The sequence below is a fragment of the Cinclus cinclus genome, chromosome 28 (genome assembly GCF_963662255.1).
Source record: "Cinclus cinclus chromosome 28, bCinCin1.1, whole genome shotgun sequence".
Taxonomy (NCBI): Eukaryota; Metazoa; Chordata; class Aves; order Passeriformes; family Cinclidae; genus Cinclus; species Cinclus cinclus.
Window position 1 is genome coordinate 5,119,880 of NC_085073.1, and position 25,994 is coordinate 5,145,873.

The following is a 25,994-nucleotide window of genomic DNA, read 5'->3' on the forward strand; positions in this document are numbered from 1 at the left end:
TGGGAGGTGTCCCTGCCATGGCAGGGGTGGCACTGGTTGGGATTTAAAGTCCCTCCAGCCCAAAGCACTCTGTGGTGTTTTTGTCTGGAATCACATGGGGGCTCAGCCATTACCCCAGCCAGGACCTGTGTGTGTCCCCTCAGCCAGGACCTGTGGCCAGAGCTGGTTTTCCCCCTGGAAATGGAGCACTTTGCGGCTCTCCTCTTAATTTGGGGAGCTGCAGGAAGCCACCTTGATTTGATCCCAAAATCCAGCTGCTGCTGGGCTGGAGCCCTGTGTGCCAGGACCTCATGTCCCTGTGCTCCTCCATGTCCCAAAGGGCAGGAGGGATGAGCTGAGCTGGGTGCCTCAGATCCCCTGAGCATGCAGAGCAGCTGCTGCTGGTGCAGGACATGTTGGTGTGGTTGAATTTAGCAGAATTAAGAATTTTCCCCTTTTTCACACAGTGGGGCCCTGTCAGGAGGTACAAAAGGCAGCCGTTAGGATGCTGCAGGGATAATCCTTCCTGCTCTCTGCTCCAGCTTCTCTTGGCTCTGCTCTTTTCCAGCCCAGGGAGCTGTAAGTGGCTCACAGGCATTTAAAGCAGCCCAGCGCCTGCTCAGGCCCTGCCTTTGCTGCTTGTCACCATCAGCACAAGCTTTGTCACCCTGAGCCAGGTTCTGCAGCCCAGGTCCTGCTGAGAACATTCCCAGGAACTCCCAAGGCTCTCTGGAAAACCTCAGCTCATTGACAGACCAAAGATAAAACCAGGCCAGGGCAAAACATGTAAGAGCTGAACTAGTGGAAATCAATTAAAATAAAACCCACAGAAAGGGCAGGGACAGTATGCCGAGCACCTCAGGAAATAAAGCTTCAAAATAGATTAAAATGGGACCAATTTAAGCAATAATTTAGCCGGTAACCTGGGTTAAGTTTGGCACATGAGTAATTTGACCGTCAGACCAGAGCTGCTGGTTGGTTCCAGGTGGAACCATTGCTGAGCTTTTCCCTTTCAAACCCATTTAGAGGTTGAAGGAAATAATTCCACATGCACTAGAGATTTAACAAATAGCCACAAGGTCAAAACAGTCACTGGTATTTCAAACTGTAGGAATTTTAATACCTTTTTAGCTAGATTTATAAATTCTTCAGTGAAGAAGGAGGGAGGCAGAACCACCACTGGGTTGTACAGCTGCCTCTGCAGTGCCCAGTTTCCAGGTGTAAAATAGAGGGATGAAGAGTTCTGGGATGATTTTTAAGTGTTATTTTAGCACTTCTGTGGGTGGGGGAGTGCCCTGTCCATGTTTGGGGTGTCCTCAGCTCTGAAATTCTAGTTCCAAACCAAACAAAGCAAACCAAAACTTCACTGTGTTTCTGCAGAAGGATTTCTCAAGGTTATCAGGAAATGGATACAAAAAGTTACCCCCCCCCCAAAAAAAAAAAAAGCAACCAAAAAAAAAAATCCAAACTGTGTATATATCTATGTATATACATGACTATCTCTCTATAGAGGGCACTTTGCAGGAACACTGTGCTGTACTGATCTCGAAATCTCTGCCTGCCTGTGTCTCTTACACCTTTTGCATCGCTGTTCTCTTTGTTTTAGGGGAAAAAATTAGATTACACCTTGTCAAATTAAAATAACAAAAACTAAAACAGTCAAGTCTGTGTTTAAAATTACAGAGCTACTTCAAAAACAATTGGATTCTGATTATTTTCTGTTCAATCCTGTAAAAAAAAACAGAAAAAAAAAAAAGAATTGCAAAAAGACCAGAGATGTTCAGCCAGCCTGTCGCTCAGCTAATGTGGTTTTTTAAGTGAAACGTAACAATTATTGGGAAGGTAATGGATTTCCTCCAGACCAAATCCAAGCCTTGGTCTCATTCTTTATTTATCTACCTATTTACGCATTTATTTTACTTACTGTGAAGGAAATGAGGAAGGAGCTGGGCAGGAGGAGGGAAGCTTCTCGTCCTGTGGAGGGGCAGAGGTTGGAAATCCAAGGCCCGAGAGGTCTCGGCCCAGGAATGAGCCTGGAATTGGAACGGGAGAGGGAGGAGGCAGAGGCGGCTGCACGGACACGCAGGGGCAGGGACAGACCTCATTTGGGAGGGGAGGACAGGTGTAATCTAAGCTTCACTAATAATGTAGAGGCTGCACATTATTTTGGCACCCTTTCCCCTACCCCTCCTCATTTTGGAGCAAGACGGAATGACTCCTGTCTCCCCAAAATGGCCAATAATGTCCGCCTTCTCACCTCATTTGGAGCAGCAGCTTGCTGAGTGTCAAAATGTTTAATACCATTTGGTTTTGTTTGGTGCTTTCAACCAGTCACTTCACTTTCTTTTGTTTCCTTTTTCAATTAATTTCTTCTTTAAGGTATAAGATGCGTTTCTCTTTGAGTTGGTTTAATGTGAATCGGGGTTTGAAGTGACAGGTTCTTGTCCAGGACATTCTCCTTTTCCCACCTCGCTCCTCCTCCAACATTTTTTCTCTCTGAGGGAATCTGGAAGGGGATTTAAAAGAGCAGCTGGTGGGGTTCCTCAGCACAAACTGGTTGGTCCTCAGGTTTCTCTCATTAGCAGCATCATGGGAACACATTTTAAGGATGGATTCTGGTGTTGCAAAAGTCAACCCTGGATCTCCCAGTGTCTCTTCCAATCAGGTCTGTAAATCTTTGCAAAAACACCTCTCACTTTGTGGACCCCGAGTGGTGGTGGGGAACCTGAGCCACGCTGAGTGGGACCAAAAAAGCCAAAAATGCCACTCACAGAACACAAACTGGGTCAACCTCTGCCTCCATGAGCAGCAACAAAACCAATTGGCTTCCCAAGGGTGTGAAAAGTTGTGGATCTGTTCTGTTTCTAAAAAAGCACAATTTGGGGTGCAGATTTGCAGTGTGAAACGCTTGTCCAACAATTAAACAGACTCATAACTAACTGCGCTTCGGAAATTTTCCTGTGCCTCCGAAATGGCTTCTCTGCATTGAAATAATTTAATTGCATCCCAAACATCCAGCTCCAGTCCTGGAATCTGGTTCTGTCTGTAACAAGCTGTATCCTTGTTTGAAAAAAAAGCTCCTGAGAGTTTTTTGGCCATGGACAATGTCTGTTTGTGTGTGCCTGCTTGTGTGTGTCTGTCGGGAGCTGCTGCACATGGAGCATGCACGTCCGTGTACGCATGCGGGGTCTGCCAAAGCTGTTCTGGAAACCAAACACCCCTGGAACTCAGGGAAGCTCCTTCTTGTACCAGAAACTGGGAAAAGTATTATTAGACAGGTGTCCATAAAGCAGAGCCCTGACTGCCCCATCCCAGTGTTTTCTTTCCAGAGAGGGCAGTTTCTGTTCTTCCCGATCCTTTGAAAGTTGGATGGAAAAATTGAAAGAATCTCTTCACCTGTTTTTTTATTGTAAAATTCCCCTCCTGCAGCTGCTGGTCCTGAGCTGGACCCAGAGCTGAAATTGGTCTTGATTCCATCTCCAGCTCCCTTTCCACCACAGCTCTCTTCCTCCTGGGCCTTGACCTAAAGGCTGACCCAGAGACTCTCAGCTTGACAAATTCTCTGTCTCCAGCCAAATGCAAATATTGTAGCAATTAAAATAAACAGCAGCCTGATGGTTCTGGGTAGCCAGAGATGAACCCTGTGCCAGTTGTGGTTGTCACAGCCCTGAGCCATTGCAGGGCTGTATCCAGGGAACTCTCTGAGGTCCCCAACATTTAATTGCAGTTCTTTTCCCATCCTAGATCAGTGTGTGGATGTTGGTATATCTGTGCACACCGTTGTTTTTTTTTGAAACCAGGATGCACCAAGGAAGTGCTGCTGCCTGTTTGGGGCTCTATCAGCCCTAATCCAAATTCTGCCTCCTTGTGGAATGGGCAGTGCTGAGGGCTGGCACCAGAGGTGTTGGGTGCTTCCCTTGGAGGGTGACAAATGCCAAAGCAAGGATCCCTGTGCCCCCAGGGCTGACCTGCACCCCCGGAGTTGTCAGGAGGAGGGCAGGGCTGCTCTGCAGTTTTTTGGGAACGTGCTCTGCACAGCCCCTGAGCTTGTGTTTTGTGAGTGGATTTCTCCTTCCCTGCCCAAAACCACAGCCAGGAACAGTGGGTTCCCTTCAGACTCCGATTCTCAGCACTCCGCCCTACATCAGATGATGCTTTTCAGTTATTAAATTCTGGTTTGTTCTTTCTTTTTCTTTCCTTTCCTTTTCTTTGTTTTTTTTTTTTTTTCCTTTCTCTTTCAGTTGGGTTTCATTTCTTTGCGATTAGCTTCGGTTTGGATTAATTGTCTTGTTCTGTTCCCATGACAACTCAGTGTTTGCATCCCACCTGCCGTTGTTTGTTGCTGTTGATGCTGTTTGCTGACCGGAGCTTGTCCGGATGTGTCTCCCCATTCCTCCTCACCTTTCCCACCTTGCCTCCCCTCTCCAGAAGGTCACATGCCAGCCCCCCTCAGAAGAGTCATCCCCACCCCAGATCTGTCTGCATGTTGACCCCACTTGTTTCTTTCCGAGTTCTCTCCATCTTGTCTCAGACTGTGACAGGTGTGGTTTCCACCTGGCTCCATTTTCTGAAGTGTGGAACTTCTGGAAGCAGTGGGAAGCAGGATGGGGTAGGAAACAGGGATGTAGCCTCATGGCTAGGGCTGTGTTCTCCTGTGGCAGAAGGAAGCGAGGAGCAGGTTGCCTGATCCTTTGAGCCAGTGCTGGTTCCTGAGGTGGAACAAACACCGTGGTACCCCACTACACCTTTCTGCAGGTAGAAAATCATCTTCTAGTGTCAGTGGCCAGGTGAGTTGGCAGCCCCTCCCTCCACATCCTCATCCTTCTCCCAGCTGAGGGCATGCCCCATTCTCTCTGCCAATCTGTGCATGCAGGAATTCCCCTTTGCCATCCCCGAGCTCCTAATGCCACCAGCCTGGAAGTGTTCTCTCCCTTGCCTCCCAGTGCTGGTTCCTGGCTACTGGTTCCCACAGAAAAGGGTCTGACAGCCCGATGGGGAGAGCAGACCTTGCTGGGACAATGTCCCTTGTCACCTTGCAGGACGATGCAGGGGCTGCAGTTGGCTTTTTTTGCCAAAGCCCCGCGAAAAGGCAAACAGCCTCCACTTCTCCTGGCAGTGCCCTTCCCCTTGGAAAAGATCCACAAAGCTGGAAGATAAATACTAGCAAGCCCCAAGACGGTTCCAGGGGACACTGAAGGCACTGGGAGGGACAATGGCAGGCTCAGCTCTGCTGTCCTTTGCTTTGCTTTGGCATGAGGCAGCGCCAGCGAGCTTTGGAGAGGTTGTGCAGAGGTTAGCTGGGAACAGACAGCAGGGGCAGGGAGCTCCCAGCCCTCCAGCACTCCGGACCCTGCTGCCCCTCGCCCACCCCGCCTGCAGCAGTTCCTGCATGGCTGTCCCTGAAGCTGCAGGAATCCTGCACTCCTGCTCCCCTCCAGCTGCTGCAGTTCCTGCATTTTCCCCGGGTCCTGGGTCCTTTTGTCTTTTTGTGGGATGAGACCCTGCCCTCAGCCCCCTCCCTAGGCCCTAGGCCCTCTCTGACCCACACACGTTCTCCTTTGTCCGTTCCCCTGCTCTGCCCCCCTAAGGAAGAGCACCCACCATCCCTCCAGCCATCCCAGGTAGCTCAGAAAATGGAGCCAAGGAAACCACAGCCTCCCCCTTGCGTCCATGTTCTTCCTGTGTAAGGTCTGGAAGCTGCATCCACCTCTCTGCTAAGGAGATGCACAGAACATGTCACTGTTTTCTCAACGTTAAAAGTTTCATTACCTTGTTTTTCTTATTAATTCTATTCTATTTATTATTCCGCCAGGGCTGAGATGTGACAATGTGAGCCACCACATTGAGTCACATCAGCTAGAAAAAGTATGCAGCATTAAAGTGGGTTTCCCCCTCCCCTCCCTCTCTCTCTCTTCTTTCTCCCTTCCCCTCTTGTTCTCCTTCTCCTGGTCTTCCTTCCTTTCTCTGTCGCTCACTTTCTATCCAGTATCCATGTGGGCATTTGCTGCCGCCCAGAAATTATATTTCTCTGCATTTTCCTCTCTCTTTCTCTCTTTCTCTCTCTCTCTTTTTTACCTATTTTGCATGATGTTTGTGACTCTGAGAGCTGCATCTATCGATGGAACCGTGTCAGATCTTAAAGAGGCTTCGTTAGGGTTTCTATACCCGAAAACCACAAAAATTTCATTAGAGTTTCTCATCTTTTCCACACTCTCTCTCGCTCCAGGGGGGCTGTGTTCCCCTGGACGCTTCTCACACGCAGACACCAACTAAATTCTGTCCCACTCCGGGGGCTCCCTCTCCTCCCTCGTTTATCCTTTTGCCTTTCGCTTCTTAAGTGGAGCGTCTGGAATTTGGGGATGTGATACTTCTCTCTTTGTTGAATTCTCTGGGTCCAATAAGGCAAAACGTTGAGAAGTCTCCATCTCCATCCCAACCTTCTCCTGGCCCCCCACCCCACCTGTGCAGCAGCCCCGGGTGGGAGAGGGCCCCTCTCAAGGGGGCACCTGGACCACGCCGGGGTGGCCGGGCTGTTCCTCGGGAGAAGGGGAGAGGGACTCAGACCCCACTGGGAGAGGGAGGAGCAGGTTCTGGGCTGTGGAGCAGGGAGCTGGGGGCCCCAGCAGCTGTGGAGGAGAAGTTTGAGCGCTCGCCATGCCAGCTCTTGCCAGTAAAGATGAGAAATTGCTAATAAATTTTTGTGTATTTATCTGTGCTGTGATGGGTCTAATCTTGATCAATGGAACCCTGTTGCTATGAAATATCGCTTTTATGTCTATATTCTATATATTGTTTGTGAAGTACAAATTTATTTGGAGTTTGTTTTTTTGGTTTTTGGTTTTTGATTTTTTAATTTCTTTGTTTTTTTGTTTTGTTTTTAAATGAAGGAAGAGAATAAACTATGACAAACCCCATCTATATTTAAATTATCTTTTACTCTTTTCTTTTTCTCCTTTCTTTTTCTTTCCTTTCTTTTTTTGTTTTGTTTTGTTTTGTTTTCTTCTCTTTGTTCTTTTTGTTTGTTCGTTTGTTTTGGTTTGCTTTTCCGTTTTTGTTTTTTTGTTACCTCTGTGCGTCTCGTCCACAGTTCGCCGTGTGGCCCCTCGCTTCTCCATCCTCCCTGTCAGCCATGAAATCATGCCCGGGGGCAACGTCAACATCACCTGCGTGGCCGTGGGGTCCCCCATGCCCTACGTGAAGTGGATGCAGGGAGCAGAGGACCTGACCCCCGAGGATGACATGCCCGTGGGCAGGAACGTCCTGGAGCTCACGGACGTCAAGGACTCTGCCAACTACACCTGCGTGGCCATGTCCAGCCTGGGAGTCATTGAGGCCGTTGCCCAGATCACGGTGAAATGTAAGGGAGGGGGAGCAGGGTCCTGGCTGCACGTGTGGGAGTGGGCACGTGCTGGGCAGGTGTGGGGGCACGGCCAGAGCTGAGTGTCTGAGCATGAGAGCAGGGGACACCTGGGCACGTGTCCTGCTCGTGCATGGGAGCGATGGTGATGTGGGACACGTGGGACGTGTCACCAGAGTGGGAATGTGCTGCGGTTTGTGCCTGTGTCATCGTGTGTCTGCATGGGCAGAGCCTGGGACTGCCTGACCTGCACCAGGGACACAGTTCTGCATGTCCAGGTGCTCCTGCACGAGTGGGGTGTGTGTGCATGGACAGGGACACAGTTCTGCATGGACAAGGACAGTTCTGCATGTCCAGGTGCTCCTGCACGAGTGGGGTGTGTGTGCATGGACAGGGACACAGTTCTGCATGGACAAGGACAGTTCTGCATGTCCAGGTGCTCCTGCACAAATGGGATGTGTGTGTGCACGGACAGGGACAGTTCTGCATGTCCAGGTGCTCCTGCATGACTGAGGTGTGTGTGCATGGACAGGGACACAGTTCTGCATGTCCAGGTGCTCGTGCCTGACTGGGATGTGTGTGTGTGCATGGCAGGGACACCGTGGCTGTGTTGTGGGCACGTGGCTGCAGGAGTGTCAGTGCCTGTCCTTACCTGTGTGTACATGTGGAGCTCTGAGAGCACAAAGCAGCAGGACAGACTTGTGCACCAGGAGTGCCCCGTGCTGGGATCTGTGCATGTGTCCTCGGGGATCCCACACACAGAAGAGCCCACAGTGGAGGGGAAGCTGGTGGCTGAAGACCTTCCCTTGCTTTAGGACACCTGAGCTGGTTGTTATGAAGAAAGCTGTGCCTCAAATCCCCGCATGCTGGGTCTGTCCTGACATATGAGGCTGGCTGGGCACTGTGCAAGGAGCCTTGGATGGCTTGGAGCCTGCATGACATCGTGTTCCAAGGCCTGAGATTCAGCCAAGGCCCTGAGGCTCTCTGGCATGTGCACCCTTGTAGCAGAGCTTAGTTCCAGCATCTTAGTGGCCGTTGTTGCCTCAGCAAGATGGGGAATAAGCCCAGCTTCCAGCTAGTGATTCCCAAGAGGAGCACGGGTGCCATCTTCAATCTATTCTGTCCTCAGCAGGGGAGTATTAAACCCAAGCAGGAACCCCTGAGGTTGGGTGAGTGTAGAGCTCTGAGTGAGCTGGTGTCTCTTCCGAGTACTGGGAGAGGCGGGGTGGGAAAGAATCCGTGGGTGGGGGAGAGGAGAAACACTTGGGAGAAAGGGAGGGATAAGGAAAAACAATTCTGTTGTATCAGTGACCTGTTTGAGGAGACAGGAGAAATGAGCAGGGACTAGAGAATCTCAGCATGGCCCGTTCTGAGCTCCTGCACAGCAGTGGGGCTCTGGTGCCAGCAGAAGGACTCCTGGGGCTGGACTCGCATCCCTCCCTTTATTTTCCCGAGCATTCCCTTCCTTCCCTTTTTTCCCTGTCTTACCCTGTCAATCTGAAAAGCTGCTGTGTAGGGCAGATTGCTTCTGCTTCCAACTCTCCCATCTCCTCACATGGGGACTCTCACCCTGCTGGTCCCTTCTGCCTTTTGTAATTTTGTTTGGATCTTGTTCCCTGCTCTGTTCTAAGTGTGAGCACCTGCAGCTCTCCTGGGCAGAAAGTGAAAGAAGTTGGAGCTTTACTGTGATCAGGTCTAGAGAAGTTTGGCTTCAAGGCCAGGCTGGACACTGGGGCTTGGAGCCACCTGAGCCAGTGGGAGGTGTCCCTGCCCTTGGCAGGGGTGGCACTGGATGGGCTTTAAGGCCCCTTCAACCCAAAACATTCTGGGATTCCCTGATAAGAAGAGGTTGAAAAGGAAGGCTGAAAAGGTCTAAAGTGTGCAGTGAAAACATAAAGCTTGAGAACAGGTGAAGTTAGAACACATCAGGTGCAGTTCAAGTGCAGTCCCCAGCAGGGTCATGGAGACTCCCTGGCTGAGGGAGAGGGGAGATGGGAATTAACTCAGGTCTGTGGCTTGAGGGAAAGCCCTCCCAGCATTTCTGGGGATTTGTTCTGGAGAGCAGAGCCTGCCCTGTGCCATTCCTTGCCCGTGGGGGCTCAGCAGAGAGATGTGAGCACGTGCTAGGAAGGAGCTGCTGTCCCTCCCTGCCCCGGGAGCCGGCGGATGTGCAGCTGAAGCCTGTGCTAATGATTCCAGATGTTTAGCTGAACACTTTGCCTTTGATGGAGCAGTTTAAGGAGGATAATAGAGTGGATAACTAGGTTCATCATATTCCAGCAGCACTTTCCTGAGCTGCCAGGATTGGTGCTGTGCCTCCGGCTCCTGCAGCCCTAACCAGACCAATTAGGCACCATTTCAGCATCTGTGGTTTTTTTAAATGCCTGTTCTTCCTGATTCTCAGCACTTCCCAAGGCTCCTGGGACGCCAGTGGTGACAGAGACAACAGCCACGAGTATCACCATCACCTGGGACTCTGGAAATCCAGACCCCGTGTCGTACTATGTCATTGAGTACAAGTCCAAGAGCCAGGATGGACCCTACCAGATCAAGGAGGACATCACCACCACACGCTACAGCATCGGGGGGCTCAGCCCCAACTCCGAGTACGAGATCTGGGTCTCTGCAGTCAACAGCATCGGGCAGGGGCCCCCCAGTGAGTCGGTGGTCACCCGCACTGGGGAACAAGCTCCTGCCAGCGCCCCCCGCAACGTGCAGGGCCGCATGCTGAGCAGCACCACCATGATCATCCAGTGGGAGGAACCCGTGGAGCCCAACGGGCAGATCCGAGGGTACAGGGTCTATTACACCATGGAGCCCGACCAGCCCGTCAGCAACTGGCAGAAGCACAACGTGGATGACAGCCTGCTGACCACTGTGGGCAGCCTCCTGGAGGACGAGACCTACACCGTGCGAGTGCTGGCCTTCACCTCCGTAGGGGACGGGCCCCTGTCCGACCCCATCCAGGTTAAAACACAGCAAGGAGGTGAGCACCTGTGTTGCAGACCTGGGCTGTGGGAAGGAGGGCTGCTGGTCAGATTTGGAGATTTAGATTTGATGTTGGGAAGGAATTACTTACTCTGAGGGTGGGGAGGCCCTGGCACAGGCTGCCCACAGCAGCTGTGGCTGCCCCTGGATCCCTGGAAGTGTCCAAGGCCACGCTGGACAGGGCTTGGGGCACCCTGGGGTAGTGGAAGGTGTCACTGCCCATGGAACTGAATGGGCTCTATGGTCTCTTGCAACCCAAACCATTCCATGATTATAAATGTCTTTAACAGATGTAAAACTGCCCAGGCAGTGGTGACACTTTAACTCTTCCAGAAGTACCCAGGAACTGTTTTGTCAGAGATGAGTGGGGAATGTGTTATGTGTTGAGCTGCGAACACAAGGTGTTTTGCCATGGGCTGTCACCCAGCACATGTTTGGCATCGGGTATGGGAGGAAACCCTGTGTCCTCAATGGGCTGCTCATGGGCTTCCTACTTCCAGAATCGTGTAGTACTGGGATTGATGGGAAGGGCTGTATTCTGCACTGCTGAGAAAGAGGCATACGATCCACTGGGATCCTTCCATCTCCAGCAGCTCTGACCATGATGGAATCCTGCAGTGGGATGTAACTCCACAGCTTTAGAAGCAAGACCTGCCCACGCTGCAGTGTGGCATTTTGCTGCTGACGTGCTCTTCCCACACAGGCTTTGAAGAAAACAGGGCAAGAGCCTCCTAATTAGCCAAGTTAATGTGGTTTCTCCTGTTTCTCATCTTGCCTCCTCTTCCCCACCGGCTCCCTGTCTGTGCCAGTTCCCGGGCAGCCGATGAACTTCCGAGCAGAGGCCAAGACCGAGACGAGCATTGTGCTGTCGTGGAGCCCCCCACGGCAGGAGATCATAGTGAAGTACGAGCTGCTCTACAAGGAAGGAGACCACAGCAAGGAGGTGAGTCCAGAGCGGGGCAGGGCCGTGGCTGAGCAGCTCCCGCCGCTCCCCACGATGTCGGAGCGAGGGGAGCAGGGCAAGCGTCTCTGGGCAGGCCTCACCTCTGCTGCCTGTTGTTTGGGTTTATTTTTGTCTTCCCCCCTCGCCCGTCGCAGGTGCTGAAGAACTTTGAGCCCACGACGTCGTTCACGGTGGAAGGCCTGAAGCCCAACACTGAGTATGTCTTCCGGCTGGCCGCCCGCTCGGCCCTGGGGCTGGGGGCCTTCACCCCGGAGGTCCGAGAGCGCACCTTGCAGTCTAGTAGGTGTCTCTCCTTTGCCAGCCTTCTCTGAGGGGACCACGGTCAGGGAGCCACCCGTGGTGGGCACAGGGGTATGAGCTGGGGGCTGGCGTCTCGCTCCGGGGAGGGGGGACACCCCTGGGACCTGCTCCCCTCTCCCTTCGCGGTCCAGGCAGTTGAGATGTGAGCCAGGAGCAGAGCTGGGCTCTGGGGGGACGGCAGCGCCGTCCACTGGGGCTGGGAGCCGCCAGGGCTCGGTGGTGGCCACAGCTGGTCACCACAGCTGGCCGTGTGCTGAGCATGCTCAGGGGATGGCAGCCACAGCCCCTCCACACAGCCCCAGCAGCTGCAGAGCCGTGGGGAAGAGGGAGGGAGAGGAGAAGGGAAGGTGATTGTTCACAGGCCAACCTTCCCCAGCCTTTGGGGAAGTTGTCCCTACGCTCCTTGCCATGAGCACTCCACAGCCAAGGGCAGGAAGGCCTGGAGCTCTGGGAATGGCCCCATTTGGGCTCCCAGAGCGGGAGAGAGGAGCCCTGTGGAGGCTGGGAGGAGGACACTGATGATACCAGGATGGAGTGTATGCAACCAAAACGTGCTGGTTTTAGTTTAATGGATTGTCTCCCTTCACTGTTGCCCTGGGGACAATAACCCTGGATGGCAATATTTCAACCTGGGCTTTTCACAGATCTTTGCTTTTAAATGAGGTGTTTTTTCACTGCATGAGTGGCTGTGGCAGCTGTTCTTTGTGTTTTCTGTCTCCTCTCATCTCTACTAAATCACTCCGCTGCAGTTTGGAGTAGCCAGGAGCAGAACTAACTCAGAAGTGGCTCTGGTCACCAGTGTGAGGAGGGAGAGCCCTGCTCCCATCCCTCAGAGTCCCTAACAAGGGGGAGCAGCAGGCTCTCAGCTGGGCTTTTTAATTGTCACTTCCTGCTGTCTCTCCCTTTCCCTGTCTCCTTCTCTTTCTGTCCCCTGAGGAGTGGGAAGAAAGGGGAGTCTGTTTCTGCACAGACAGAATTCCTCACTGGGGCTTTCTCAGGCCTCCACTCCATTCAAATATTCTTTTGGTTTTTCTTTCCTTCAAATGTTTTTCCCCTTTTTTCCTTCTTTTCTTTTTCTCCATACTCTCTCTACGTTTTGTAGGATAATCCTTTCCTGACTCTGCTGCACATCTGCTGGTTCTGATCCCAGTGTGGTACTGTCAGAGGGAGCATCTCTGTGGGGTGGGGGAAATGAACTGAAAGGACCTGAAAAATAAGTGTTAAACTTACACTCTGCTTCTGTTTTCCAAGGGGTTTCTCTCCTTGAGACCTGTGGGGATGGGAGGCAAAGATGGTCTGGGATTTGTGCTTTCTGGTTCAATAAAACAAGCTGGAAGAGGGGCGTGGGAGCTGGTGGCAGTAGGGCTTAGTAAAAATTTGTCCCTTAAGGATGAGGGAAAGGGGATCTGGGAAAAGGGAAGGCTTTGGGGCTTTTTCTAACTTGGCATCTGCCCAGAACACAGACAGGTTTCTCTCTCTGTAGCTCAGCTTTCATAGGGAGAGTCTCATTAATTTAATGCTCTTAAGAACATCAGCTGGGAGCTGTCAGTGTCCTGTAACACGGTGAAACATTTTTTCCTGGCTGGCTGTTGGAGGAACGAGTCAATTCTCCCTGCTCCGGGTGACATCCTGCGGCTCACAGACCTTCTGGCTCGGGACAGGCTTTTGTGTCTTCCCTCCTCAGCTCCTTTTCCGTTCAGCTCCTCCTTGGCCCGCTCCATGCCTCTTCTTTCTTCTCTCTTCTGCTCTCTGCTTGCCTGCCTGCATGCCCTGCACCCGATGAGCCAGCTCCCTGCTGTCCCTGGCTCCCTGCTGTCCCTGTCCCTCGCTGGCGATGTCACACCACGATGGCATCTTGTCTCTGGAATGACAAAGCCTCTCCCTGGTCCTCCTGCTGCTCCTGCTGTCCCCTCCCTGCACCCACCCGCATGTGGCAGCCCTTCCCTGCACCTCCCTGCCAGGGTGGCTCCTCCTGAGCATCATAACCAAAGTAAAATCCATTAAACTAAAGGTAAAGTATCTTTTTCTTCTTGAAGTAGCTGGGTTTTAACTCTTCAAGTACCAAAGACATAGCTTGTAAAACTGACAGACTCTCGTGGCTGGGAGAAGCTAGTCTGTCCTTTCTGGCTAGCCATGACCTTCCCAGGCTCCCTGGCAACTCTCCCACTGGGAAATTCCAGAGGGCAAAGTGTGGTCAGCAGGCAAGGCTGGCAGGGTGGGTGCTGTGAGGCTGCATGTGCAGGTGTAGAGGAACAATGAGGCTTTCTCACCCTCTGTTCCTGCCCAAGAAAGGATTTCCCCCCACATAGCTCTGCTCTCCCTCCTGTCCCCCTCCTCACAGTTCATGAAGTGAATGAAATACCCAAAGTCTATGGTACCTAAAGGGTTAAAAAACATTATATTGTGCAAGGTCAGTAAGGGTCATTCTTGTGGCTTGGACAGTCAACTTTAAAGCATGTAAAAGGTGCAGCTCAGGTGAGTACTGGCTGGTCTCAAGCAGATTCACAAATACAGTCCACCCTGTGGCTGCAGACACTCCCGGATGTCCCGGAGCCCTGGGAGGGTGGGGAGGGGTCCCAAAAAGCTGCTGAAAGCAGCCAGCAGGCCAAGGCAATGCTCTCCTGGCCGGGGGCTCCTGCCTGTGCCTGGCTCCCTGCCCAGGGAAGGGCTGCTGGCAGAGGTGGGGTTGGTGGCACTGGGCTCCTGCCGCAGCTCCCGGCTCCTGGCGCTGTCCCCAGCGTGCCCAGGGTCACACAGGTTGGGCTGGATTGTGAAGGAAACAGTGCCATGAGCTCCCAGAGGTGTGTCCAGCGTGGCCAGCCAGCACCCCTGGCTGTTCTCCTCCGCTGCTGCAGTCCAGGGGTGACGGGGAGGGGGCCGGGCAGGACCTGGGCCTTCTCCCCCATCACCCACCCCCCACCCCGCCTTTTTGACCAGACAAAGTGCAAAACCATCCCAAAAGGAGGCCTCACCCCAGGGCCTCTCAGTAGGTCCCTGTGCTGGAGCGTAGAGGGTGAGTGAGCGAGCGGGGCAGCGCAGACAGTGCCCCCAGTGCCAGCTGGAGCTGAGCTCTGCCTCCCGGGGCTTTCAGAATGAGGTGCAGGATGAAGGGTAGGTCAGGTCAGACCCTCTCTGCAGTGGGTTTCTCAGCTGTGGTGGCTTTGGCTGGAGCTAAGCAGGAAAGGTGGATTTTAATATGCCCAGACTCTGATGAGGACAAAAAAAGATGGGAATGGCACCATGGCAGCAATGGGAGAGGGCTGAGTCTGCCCCTCCAAACCTTGAAACCATCCCTGAGCTGGTTCTGGGACATGGGATGAGCAGTGCACCTCTGTCCTGGAGACGTGCTGCAGCAATCTCAGCAGATGGAGAGAGCCAGAGGGAAGATCTGCCACTGTCCTGCTCTTCGTGCTGACAGTTTAGCAAAAGAGAAGAGATTTGGGTCCAAAATTGCCATTTCTGCAATAGCTGGGATTCTGCTGCTGGGGGAGGACTGGAGGGGACTCATCATGAGCAGAGTGGCATTTTAAAAGCCAGTCATGTGCAGAAACCCACCAGGAGCTTGGTCTGGCCTCGTAGCTCAGTTCCTCTTGTTCTCTTGTAAGAAAGTCTTATAAGTTAGCAGTTGAAGCATGGAAGGTAGGTAAACAGACTGGGAATATTCTGGAAGGAGTCACTTTTTATATCAGTATTATTTTATTATGATGATTTCCTTTCTGGTGTTTTTTGTTTGTTTGTTTCAAATTATTGGCTTATGTTTTTATTTTCCAGTTTGTTCTTTTTGGTTTGGTTCATTTGACATCTTCTGTGTTGTTTTGTGTGGCCAGCCATGGCCAGGGCTTGTCAGCCTCCTCACTGGGAGTGCTGGGGAGAAGGTGCCAGCTTAAAGACAGCAATAGTGCATAAAAATAGAAGGAGAACACCCAAAACGTCCTACTGGGCAGGGTGCTCAGACAGCAGTGGGAGGATTATCTCTGCCCTTTTTGAAAAGCCACTTCCCTCTGTCTCCTGGAGGCTCCTGGAAAGTGTGTGGCTCTCACTCCAGTGCCAGCTGGGCTAAGTGTGAGTGGATTTAGCAGAGTCCTCCAGGCAAACTGGGCCTAAACATCTGTGTTTGACTCAAGGATGGGAGTAAGAGGTTTGAAAACAATCATTCCTCACTAAAAGAGCTTTTTTGTTGATTAAAAAGAATCAGAGGAATGAGAAGCAGTGAGCAGCCCTGATCTACTTGGGGGGCTTGTGAGTTCACCCCAGTCTGCAGAGAGTTAAAAGCTCTTTATTGCAGTTGGGTGATATTGGATTTATTGATTTACCTTGAGAATATATCACACTCTGCTTCCCTGGGCTGATCAGCTGTGATTAGTGACTGGCAGCAGTGTGATCTAATCCCTGGCAGTGTTCAGGGCCAGGAAGGAGCACCCTGGATGGTGGAAGCTGTTCCTGCCCAGGGCAGGGGATGGAACAAAAGGAGCTTTAAGAGAGAGCTGTGGGTTCCACCTTCCCCAGCCCTGGTCACCTTTAGACAGGTGTCTGCTACCACCCTGAGAAGGTGCCTGGGTAGGACCACAGCTCCCGGGATGTTCAGAAACACTCTGGGGTAGTTCAGGCAGAGAGCACAGTGGGAATTAGACCTGCTGCTGCTTTGGAAAATCCCCTGGATCCCTGAATACCTTACCAAACCCACTGCTTCCCTCCTTCTGCAAGTGTTCTCTCAAAACCTTCCTCTTTAAACACCATTGCTTGGCAGTGTCCTGGGCATTCCCACTGTGGGATTTGGCCTCCTCCAGTCTGGGGACGACTAATCACTTCCATCTGGAGGTACAGACTCTTAAATTTAAGCCTCCTGGCAAAAGATTTGCTTTTCTTACTTAATTTTCACAGATCCCTTCAAAGAAATTCAAGATCCCAGAGACTGAGGTTGGAAAGAAGTGCTTTCCCAGCCAGAGCAGCATTTGCCAGGCTGCTGTAAAACAGGGAGCCAAAGGAAAGGGCTTTTATAGGGTGCAGCTGGGTGTGTAGCTGGTGCCAGCTCAGTGGAAGCAGCAGGACCCCTCCTGGCTGGCCCGCTTGCTGGTTTAGTCCTTTGCTTTAAACCATTTCAGTTTTGATGCCCCATTTAATTTCTGTTGGCTTTTTTTTTTAAAAAAAAAAAAAACCTCTTTATTTTGAAAAAAAAAAAAAAAGACAACAACAAAAAGCTCTCTTCTCTTTTAATTTTATCTTCCTAAACCAAACTTTCGTACGTTTTATTTTAGATTTTTTTGTTATCATTTTCCTTTTTTTTTTTCTTTTATCTTTCCCATCTTTTGTTTTTTTCCCCCCTCCCCTCCCCTCTCCCTTCTTTCCCTTTCCCGCTCCTGAATTTTCCCCCCTCGTAGAACCGTCTGCCCCCCCTCAAGATGTAAAATGTGTCAGCACCCGCTCCACCGCCATTCTGGTAAGTTGGCGGCCGCCTCCGGCCGAGAGCCAGAACGGCGTCCTGGCCGGCTACAGCGTCCACTATCGAGCGCTGGACTCGGAGGACACGGAGCTAAAGGAGGTGAATGATATCCCCCCAACCACCAGTCAGATCCTGCTGGAGTCCCTGGACAAGTGGACCGAGTACCGCGTCACCGTGGTGGCTCACACCGAGGTGGGGCCGGGCCCGGAGAGCTCGCCGGTCATCGTCCGAACGGATGAAGATGGTGAGTGAGCTCCTGGGGTTCCCCTGGGGGGTTCCTGGCCCTGGAGGGGTTGTTCCCGTGCCGGGAGGACACAGCCGGGTCCTTCCCGTGGCTCTCGAGTGGTGCCGGGCCAGAGCTGGAGGGGGAACCGAGGTCTGCGTTGTGCAGCATCCTCTGGAGCCGTCACCCCGAGCCCTCTGAGCCCTGCGCTCTGTAGGGTTCTCCTGCCCCGCATTAGAGCATTTCCCAGATTTATGGGGGAAAGATTTATGGAGCTGGCCCTGTGCCTGCTGCTCAGGACCTGGGGCTGCCCAGACTTCCTTCCATCCTTCATTGCTTCACCCTCAGCTTCTCTGAACTTCCCAGCCTGGGCCAATCTGTTCCAGTCTCTTTCTGCATGAGCTGGGCTGTGTAACGGATAGAAGGAGGGAGGTTGGGACTTTGGCGACTCCAGGTTTGTTTTTCCCTACCCTGGGAAGCAACTGGGACAGGAGGCTGAAGTCAGGTCTTTCTCCATAGCTCTGAGTCTTGACTGCACCACTGCCCCTGAAAAGATGCTCTCACTGAGCCAGGAGCAGTCAAGGCACCGAAACCTTTGCTCCGAGGAATCCTTTGCTGCCAGAACTTGGTTTCCTGGAATCGTTGTATATCCTGAGTTGGAAGGGACCCCACAAGGATCAGCCAAGTGCAGCTCCTGGTCCTGCATGAGACAGCCCCTAGAATCCCACCCTGTGCCTGGGAGCGCATGTTTTAAAATATTAAAGAGTTCTTCCCACACATTCCTTGTTACTACCTCCTCCTTAAGTCAGAATTTTTTCAGTCAGGGAAAGGAGGAATCTGTTAAAGTTTCAAAAATCTTATGACAACAGTTCAGTGGCCCCGCTCAGAGATTTGAATTTTCCTGGTATTTCTACAGTAAAATAAAACCAGGGAAAAGCATGAATGGGTGCATGAAGGGAAAGGAGCACCCTCACTGTGAGGGCAGGACCTCAAATAATATAGGTCAAGTAAATAACATATGGAAATCCCGAATTTTCCAGGTGTTCTTCATCTATTCCAAATAAAAAGAATTTTTAAAAAGCAGCAGGTTTGTCCCTGGTCCTGTTTCCCTGAGCCTCTGCCCACATCTAGATGTAACATAGAGTACCTGCTCAGGAAGTGTGATTTCCTGGTAGATGAAGCTGTCATGCCTAGTAGTAGTAGTAGTAGTGGTAGTAGTAGTAGTAGTAGTAGTATTTCCAAAGATTCAGCCACATTCCATCCAAGACACCTCTTGTTTCTGTTCTGAGATTCCACAGTGGTTGTAGCCACTGAGCCCCTGTCCTGAGAGATGAGGGAACTCCAAGGAGAAGCCCTCTCCTGGTCCTCTCCACCCTGACCTCTCACAGGCAAGACCAGAGCTTTTCGGGCTCACTGGACATTGGCTTTGCCCTCAGAAGGAGATCTGGAGCTGTAATGGTTCCTTCCATCTGAGCAAACTGGGCACAAAGAAGCCTGTGGAAGGGTGACTGGATGATGAGATGGGGCCTGTTCCCATCCCTGTCTCCAGGCCATGCACACCAGGTCCCCCAGGGAGGCCAGCGACCGGTGATGGGACACTCGGTGCCCAGCTCCCCCCTCCTCCCAGGGCTCAGACCCAGTGCGTGACGTCCCCGAGCAGCAGGGACAGGCTCCAGCCAGAACCCCCCGGTGACTGGAGCCCCTCTCTTGCCTCCCCTGCCCGCAGTGCCCAGCGCTCCACCACGGAAGGTGGAGGTGGAGGTGCTCAACTCGACGGCCATCCAGGTGTTCTGGCGCTCGCCGGTGCCGAGCCGCCAGCACGGCCAGATCCGTGGCTACCAGGTGCACTACGTGCGCATGGAGAACGGCGAGGCCAGGGGGCTGCCCCACATCAAGGACATCATGCTGGCCGACGCCCAGGTAAGGGCTCACCTGCCCGAGCCCCAGGGCTGGGAGGGGTGGGTGCTCACCCCGGGCAGTGGAACTGCTGAAGGTCCATAGGGACATGGGGACATGTGACAAGGTGTGGGGGTCATGGGGACGTGTGACAAGGTGTGGCTGTCTCTCTGCAGTTCCTTTGTGCTCCCAGACAATATTACTGTGGAAGAGTGTGAGCTGCTGTCCCAGCACTGAGATAAATACCCACTCACCCATCCGTCCTCGCTGTGTCTGGGGAGTCTTTTAATCCAGGCCAAGGCCACAGTGGAATCTACTAATTTCTCCCACTCTACTTCTTCCCTCATGCTTGCCTAGTAACTTCTGACCTTGTGTGGTTGCTTGCTCAGGGACTCCTTCCTCATGCTGTGTCTCTGTCTTTCCCTTCTTTCCCCTCTTGTATTCTCATGTGCCAAACCTCTCTTGTTCTCTGCCCAGTGGGAAACAGATGACACTGCTGAATACGTAAGTAAAAACATAAAAATCCTGAAATCCTCCCATGCTGGTTCTGCCTCTTCCCTTCTCCCTCTTCCTTTTGTGGTGTGATATTTTCCTTTTCCTTTTTTTTTTTTTTTTTGTTGTTGTTGTTGCAGTGCCAGTGTGCCTGTTTTAGAGCCTGTTTTTGGTGTTCCCATGCATTGTCCCCTCCCTGTCACTGCTCTGTGACCCTCTGTGACTATGTCATTCATCAGCACACAGCAATCCCAGAGGGTTTTCCCTTTGGCTCTGAAGGAGAGATGGGTCTGGCTCCTCCATGGGGAAGCAGATGGAATATTCAATTTGGGACTGCTTTGAACAGATGAGAATCCTAAAATAGTTTGGATTGGAAGGGACCTAAAAGGCCATCTTGTTCCACTCCCTGCCAGGGGCAGGGACACCTTCCACCAGATCAGGGAGCTCAGATGGGCTGCTTTGCAACACCTCTGCCTCTGAAAAAATAGCCTGGGAAGCATTGGGCGTACAGAATCCATAAGTCCTGAACTATCACGGCATGAACAAATGCTTTGTACTCTCAAAGTGCCAGGATTCTTAGAAACTCATTGATGCAAAGCACTGAGTCATTATTGGTGCTTTTACCTTTGAAGTACCTTAAAATCAGCTTGGCTGTTTGGCATTTGCTATTTCTGCTAAAATGATAAATGTTTTCCAAAATCCTACAGCTACCAAGCAGTAGGAGAAAGCATTTTGTCCTTGGAATGACAGGGTCCAAAGATAACACACGACTAAACTGGTTGTGTTCGTGTCTCCTGGGGATTGCCAAGTACCCTGCACAAGAGAGGGGCCTCCCTTTGAGGGATGGAGAATGAATCTCTTGGGAGGCAAGGCCCCTGGCCTAAAATCTTAATAAAACTCCATTGCAGGTGTGAGATCAAAACAGGTTTCTTGACTTCCAGAAGCCAGAGCTGTCCCTGCAGCTGACAGCCTCCAAAGTCACTGATCAAAATCCCACGGTTCCGAAGTTGAGCTGTTCCACTCCCAGCTCACCATCGGGGAAATAGTTCTTTTCAGGACCAACCAATCCTTCCCAAATGCTGCCCTGAGATTTAATTTTGAAAGCACAAAGGGGTGAGAAGAGGGGAAAGCCATAAAACATGCACAACATTCCCATCTCCCTCCTTTCTGGGGCCTTGGGGAAAACCCTTCTGCATGTGCTGTCATCCTGTTTGATTTAGCACGGGTGTTCCTTTTCCAACACAGCCCTTTGAAAGGCTGGATCCCTCCTGGGGAAGGGGCTGTTCTTGAGGCCAGTGTTCTAACAAAAGCTCCTGGGAGCCAGGTGTGGGGAGGCTGATAGAGGATGGGGAAGGAGGGGTGGGATTTAGCAGGGAGCTTTAGCGTGAGCAGAATGTGTCGTCTTGCACTTTGCATTCAAGCAATCCCTTTAATATTATGAAGGCATTAAAAATATCTCCGAGGAGAGAAGACAGGGGTAATGGTGAAAAAAATGTAATCTCCCTGAAACCTCTGAGCCTCCTCTGAGGCTGCACAGTGGAGAGGAAAGCTTTGAAGGGAGCGACAGCATTTGGATGCTGAAGTGGTTTTTGTGAAGATGGGAATGTGTGAGAGGCAGATCTGGAAGAGGATGCCCTGCACAGGGCCCTGCAGAGCCAGGCTGTGTGTGTAGAGCTGTGAGTGCCTTGCAGGGGATCGGGGCTCTGCCCCTCTCCACTTCCCACACATACCCCGAGTGTCTCGTGCTCTTGGATTCGGTGTTCCTGCATGCTGGAAGAGGGCTGAGACTGCTGCAAGGAGGAGAGAGCTGCTCTTGGGTGTGGATCTGAATACTGACACGATTTCCCTTTGGCATCTGGCAAACAGGAAATGATCATTGCTGGGCTCCAGCCAGAGACTGCCTACTCCATCACCGTGGCCGCCTACACCATGAAGGGAGATGGTGCTCGCAGCAAACCCAAAGTGGTCACCACCAAGGGTGCAGGTGAGAACCTTTTCCTCAGCCAGTGGGATTCACCTGTTTCCTAAAGCCAAGGAGCTTCTCCAGGCTCACCTTCTTTGATCCCACTCCCTTCTTGAAGGACAGATTTGCAGCAAGAGCCAGGCTGCCCCAAAGGCAAAATTAGATTTAGCAAGGCAGAAACCCTTTCGTTCCTCACACGCAGCCCTCACCAAATGTCACCATTTTCTGTCCAGTGCTTCGGAAAGCCCAGGCAGACCCAGAAATAGAACAGAAGATGCATTTGCAACTTGTAATCTTTTGGGCTGTAAATTCCAGTGCATCAGGAGGAAAGTGGCTCTTCCTGGTGTGACTGCAGCTTTGCAGGTGGCCCACGCAGGTACACTGGGGACAGGAGATGTCTGCTGGCAGGGTGGTGACTTGAGCAAAGGCCTGAAGAGCAGCAGGCAGACAGTGGTGCTTGTCCTGCCTGCTCTTCTCTTCTGGTACCATGTCTGGATGTGCATCCCCAGCGTTCAGGAGTGGTGGAGGGAGAATCTCTGTCAGTATTGACTTTTCCTGGCTCCCATTTCTGGGACCTGGGCTCTGCCTGCACATACCAGCCAAAGCCTTTTCCTTCATTCACCCTCCTCTCCTTCCCCTCCAGTTCTGCCCATGTTTCCCCTCACTAAATCCCTGGTTCTCTGCTTGCCTTCTTTCCAAGGCTCTCCACCCTTCCTGTTTTTCTCTCCTGGAGCCTTTCTCTCTGCCTGGCTCCCCTGTCACTCTTGCTTGTCACCCTCCCTCATCTCTTCCCATTAGAATTTGCAGTGCAGGTGATCAGTCACAGAGGGATGTTTTCTCCAGCCCAGCAGCTGTTTCCCAAAACTTAATTTCCCCCGAATTAACATAGCTATTTAAAAAAAAAAAAAAAACTTTCAAATGGCTCTGAAACAGTCTTACCTTCTCTGAAGCATTGAGTCAATACATGTTCTGAGAGGAGAGATTTCTTCCTTTATCATTCAGGGCTGGGGGCTGAATTTAAATACAGTAATACATCTAATTTTCTCCTTTACTGTCCAAACGAATTGCAGAATAAAACACTTTCCCCTCTCTGCACTTTCTTCTCACCTTTATTCTAAACAATATTTGTTGTGCAGATGTAATACTTTCAAGCTCATCTGATTACAGTAACATTTGTGATAAAAACTGAAACATAAAGGTAATGGCACTCTTCTTTTCTTTAATGTATTCCTTAGGCATTCCCAAGGGAGGGGGCTGGCTCTCCCAGCACTGTCCCTGCCATGCTTTGGCACTTTGGAAGGAATACAGCCTTTGTTTCAGAGACAGCCCCTCATCCCCACTGAGGTATTGGTGGAGGCAGCAGGCAGAGGCTCCCCAGTGTGACCCTTGCAGATCCTGCCCTACTCTCTCAGCCACACTCCAGCCTTGCAGCCCTCACCCCTTGGTCAGGCTTGTGCTGTCGGAGTGTGCTGGGATCTTTCCCAGCTCCATTTTCTCTCCTCCTGTCTAAGCAGGAGAAATACCAAGGCGGAGAGAAGGAAATTAGATCTCTAACAGTGGAGTTGAGTGTCAATGATGTGTGAGCTGCTGGAATTAATGCTCTGCTTTCTCTGGCTTTGGGAATCTCTGGGCCTGCACGTGTCATTTAACTGTGGCTGTGGGCTTGCTTAGCAGTCATGCAGTGCCAGGGCTCATTAGGCAGAGACATGGCACTGCTGAGCTCCCCAGAACCCCCAAATGTGGGGGAGCTCACCGTCAGGTAAGGAGCAGCTCACTGAAAATGCACCAGCACTGTGAGTTCCCTTCCTCCAGAGCAGAAGAGCAGCACAGAGCGAGCAGCAGCTCTCCCCGCCCTCTGCAACACACACAATTTGGGCTCTGGTTCCTCTGCCTGTGCTTCCTTCTGTGCCCAAGTGGGCGATGAGCTGCCTGCCAGCCATGGGAGCTGGCCCTGTGCCTGCTGCTCAGGACCTGGGGCTGCCCAGACTTCCTTCCATCCTTCATTGCTTCACCCTCAGCTTCTCTGGACTTCCCAGCCTGGGCCAATCTGTTCCAGTCTCTTTCTGCATGAGCTGGGCTGTGTAATGGAGAGAAGGAGGGAGGTTGGGACTTTGGGGACTCCAGGTTTGTTTTTCCCTGCTCTGGGAAGCATATTGGCAGTGCTCCTTGTTTCCCAAACTGCTCAGGGCCCATCTACCCATGCAGGGTGGCAGCAGCTTGGGTTCCACGGAGCCGAGCTGGAACATTGCCGCTGACTTGAGGAGCCTGGTGCTGCAGCTGAAGAGTCTCTGCAGCTCCTCTGCCCTGCCCCAGCCTTGGCTGAAGGTGTCTCTGTTCTCTCCTAGTCCCTGGAAAGCCCATCCTGTCTGTGCACCAGACAGAGGAGAACACTCTCCTGGTGAAGTGGGAGCCCCCACTGGACGCGGAGGGCCAGGTGCTGGGCTACCGGCTGCAGTTCGGCCGCAAGGACGTGGAGCCTCTGGCCACGCTGGAGTTCTCAGCCCTGGAGGATAAGTACATCGCTACCAGCATCCACAAGGGCGCCACGTACGTGTTCAAGCTGGCCGTGAAAAGCCGGGCTGGCTTTGGGGAGGAAGCTGTGCAGGAACTCACCACCCCCGAAGACATCCCCAAGGGTTACCCCCAGATCCTCGAGGCGAGCAACGTCACGTCCATGTCGGTGCAGTTTGGCTGGCTGCCCCCCGTGCTGGCCGAGAGGAACGGAGCCATCGTCAAGTACACCGTGGCCTACCGGGAAGCAGGTTCTCCAGGGAACCTGCTGGAAAAAGACCTGCCCCCCTCCCCAGAGAACTCGTACACCCTCAACGGCCTCAAACCCAACACCGCCTATGATGTTAAAATCCGTGCTCACACCAGTAAAGGCCCCGGGCCCTACAGCCCGACCGTCCAGTATCGGACGTTCCAGCTGGACCAAGGTAGGACTTACCGGTTTCTGCTCCCTCTCTCCCCTTGTATCCGGGGCTGGTGCCGGGAGGCAAGAGAGCTGGAGAGGTCAGGCCAGGCTCAGCCAGGCTCGTGAGTAAATGCAAAGCACTCTGGTGTCACACTCAGTCCCTCCGCTCCTCTCTGCCTTGTGCCAGGTAAGTCCCTTTTACCACTTTCTTCTAAGTTAAGTCCGGACACCTCCTGTCACTGGCACCTGAAGGGGGGGCCAGTCGCTGTACAGGTGGGAAGAGCGTTTTCTTCAGCTTTTGCAAACAGCCAAAAAGAAAAGAGCAAAAATCCTAAAAAGCAAACCTTCAAGCCGTGACCTGGGATGGGTTTTTCCTCACCTGAGCATGCTCAGCCAGGCAGCACCTCGTTCCTGCAGCAGCCACCCAGGCCCAGAGTGTGGGGGCAAAGCCTCCTGGGGTTAGGCAAGGGGACAGGGAGCACTGGGAGATGGACCTTGGCAAAACTCAAGCACAGTGTGGAGGAGAGAGCAATCCCTTCTGTTCCTGCAGCCAGACCCAGCCTGGCAGCCCCTCTTCCAGCCCTTGACATTCTCTTCCTTCTCTTTCCTGCTCTTCCTTCCCTCTGCTGTCTTTTCTTCTCCTTTCTCCCCTTCCTCCTCACTTTTTTCTCTGCAGTTTTACCCAAAAACTTCAAGGTGAAGATGGTGACAAAGACATCTGTCCTTCTGAGCTGGGAGTTCCCTGAGAATTACAACTCTCCTACCCCATACAAGGCAAGTGGAGTGCAGGAGCTTTTCCCATGTGTGCCCTGCAAACGAAGGGGGTGGGGAGGAAGGGGCTGGAGCAGTGCCAGCCTTGCTCAGGGAACATCCTGCTCCCCTTCTCCAGATCCAGTACAACGGGCTGCACGTGGACGTGGATGGACGAACCACCAAGAAACTCATCACCCACCTGAGGCCCCGCACCTTCTACAACTTCGTGCTGATGAACCAAGGCAACAGCATGGGGGGGCTGCAGCAGAACGTGGCAGCCTGGACTGCTGCTGACATGTTGTCCAAGAAGCCAGAGGTGACCCACAAGCCTGATGCTGATGGCAATGTGGTGGTGATTCTCCCCGACGTGAAGAGCTCTGTGCCTGTCCAGTAGGTTTCTGTTTAACTGCAGGGGTGGGGTGCTCAGTTCATGTTTGGGGGGGGTCAGCCCTGATGGCTGGAGACCACCATGAACCCACAGGGCAGTACCCTGTGATCAGTACCCAGTACTGATGATCCTGCACTTGATCCCTGAATGATCCCTGCATTTCCAGCCTTTCTGACTGTTACCTCTTAGAGGCACTTTCACAATTAACAGGGAAAGACAAAGAAGGGTGAAGGGAGTACACAAAGGAGGCATGGGGCTCATTCCAGGAACTGTGCAACATTCCACAACTGTGCTGAATGCAAAATAAGGGGCTTGAGCCAGTGGGGCAGTTTGGGCA

At 52.3% G+C, this 25,994-nt stretch overlaps 1 protein-coding gene across 2 annotated transcripts in view; it reads left to right on the plus strand.

The window, feature by feature from the left end:
- The window catches only part of PTPRS (protein tyrosine phosphatase receptor type S), a 73,295-nt gene that overhangs the window by 24,558 nt on the left and 22,743 nt on the right, over positions 1-25,994 (plus strand). The window contains exons 8-18 of one of the 2 annotated variants that reach the window (XM_062510247.1): positions 7,067-7,336; positions 9,741-10,322; positions 11,134-11,267; positions 11,423-11,567; positions 16,967-17,272; positions 18,978-19,171; positions 19,625-19,651; positions 21,506-21,623; positions 23,948-24,538; positions 25,193-25,290; positions 25,406-25,659. In XM_062510247.1, coding sequence (XP_062366231.1) covers positions 7,067-7,336; positions 9,741-10,322; positions 11,134-11,267; positions 11,423-11,567; positions 16,967-17,272; positions 18,978-19,171; positions 19,625-19,651; positions 21,506-21,623; positions 23,948-24,538; positions 25,193-25,290; positions 25,406-25,659 — 2,719 coding nt within the window. The remainder of the gene's footprint in view (positions 1-7,066; positions 7,337-9,740; positions 10,323-11,133; positions 11,268-11,422; positions 11,568-16,966; positions 17,273-18,977; positions 19,172-19,624; positions 19,652-21,505; positions 21,624-23,947; positions 24,539-25,192; positions 25,291-25,405; positions 25,660-25,994) is intronic. The other variant, XM_062510248.1, reaches the window with a different exon arrangement.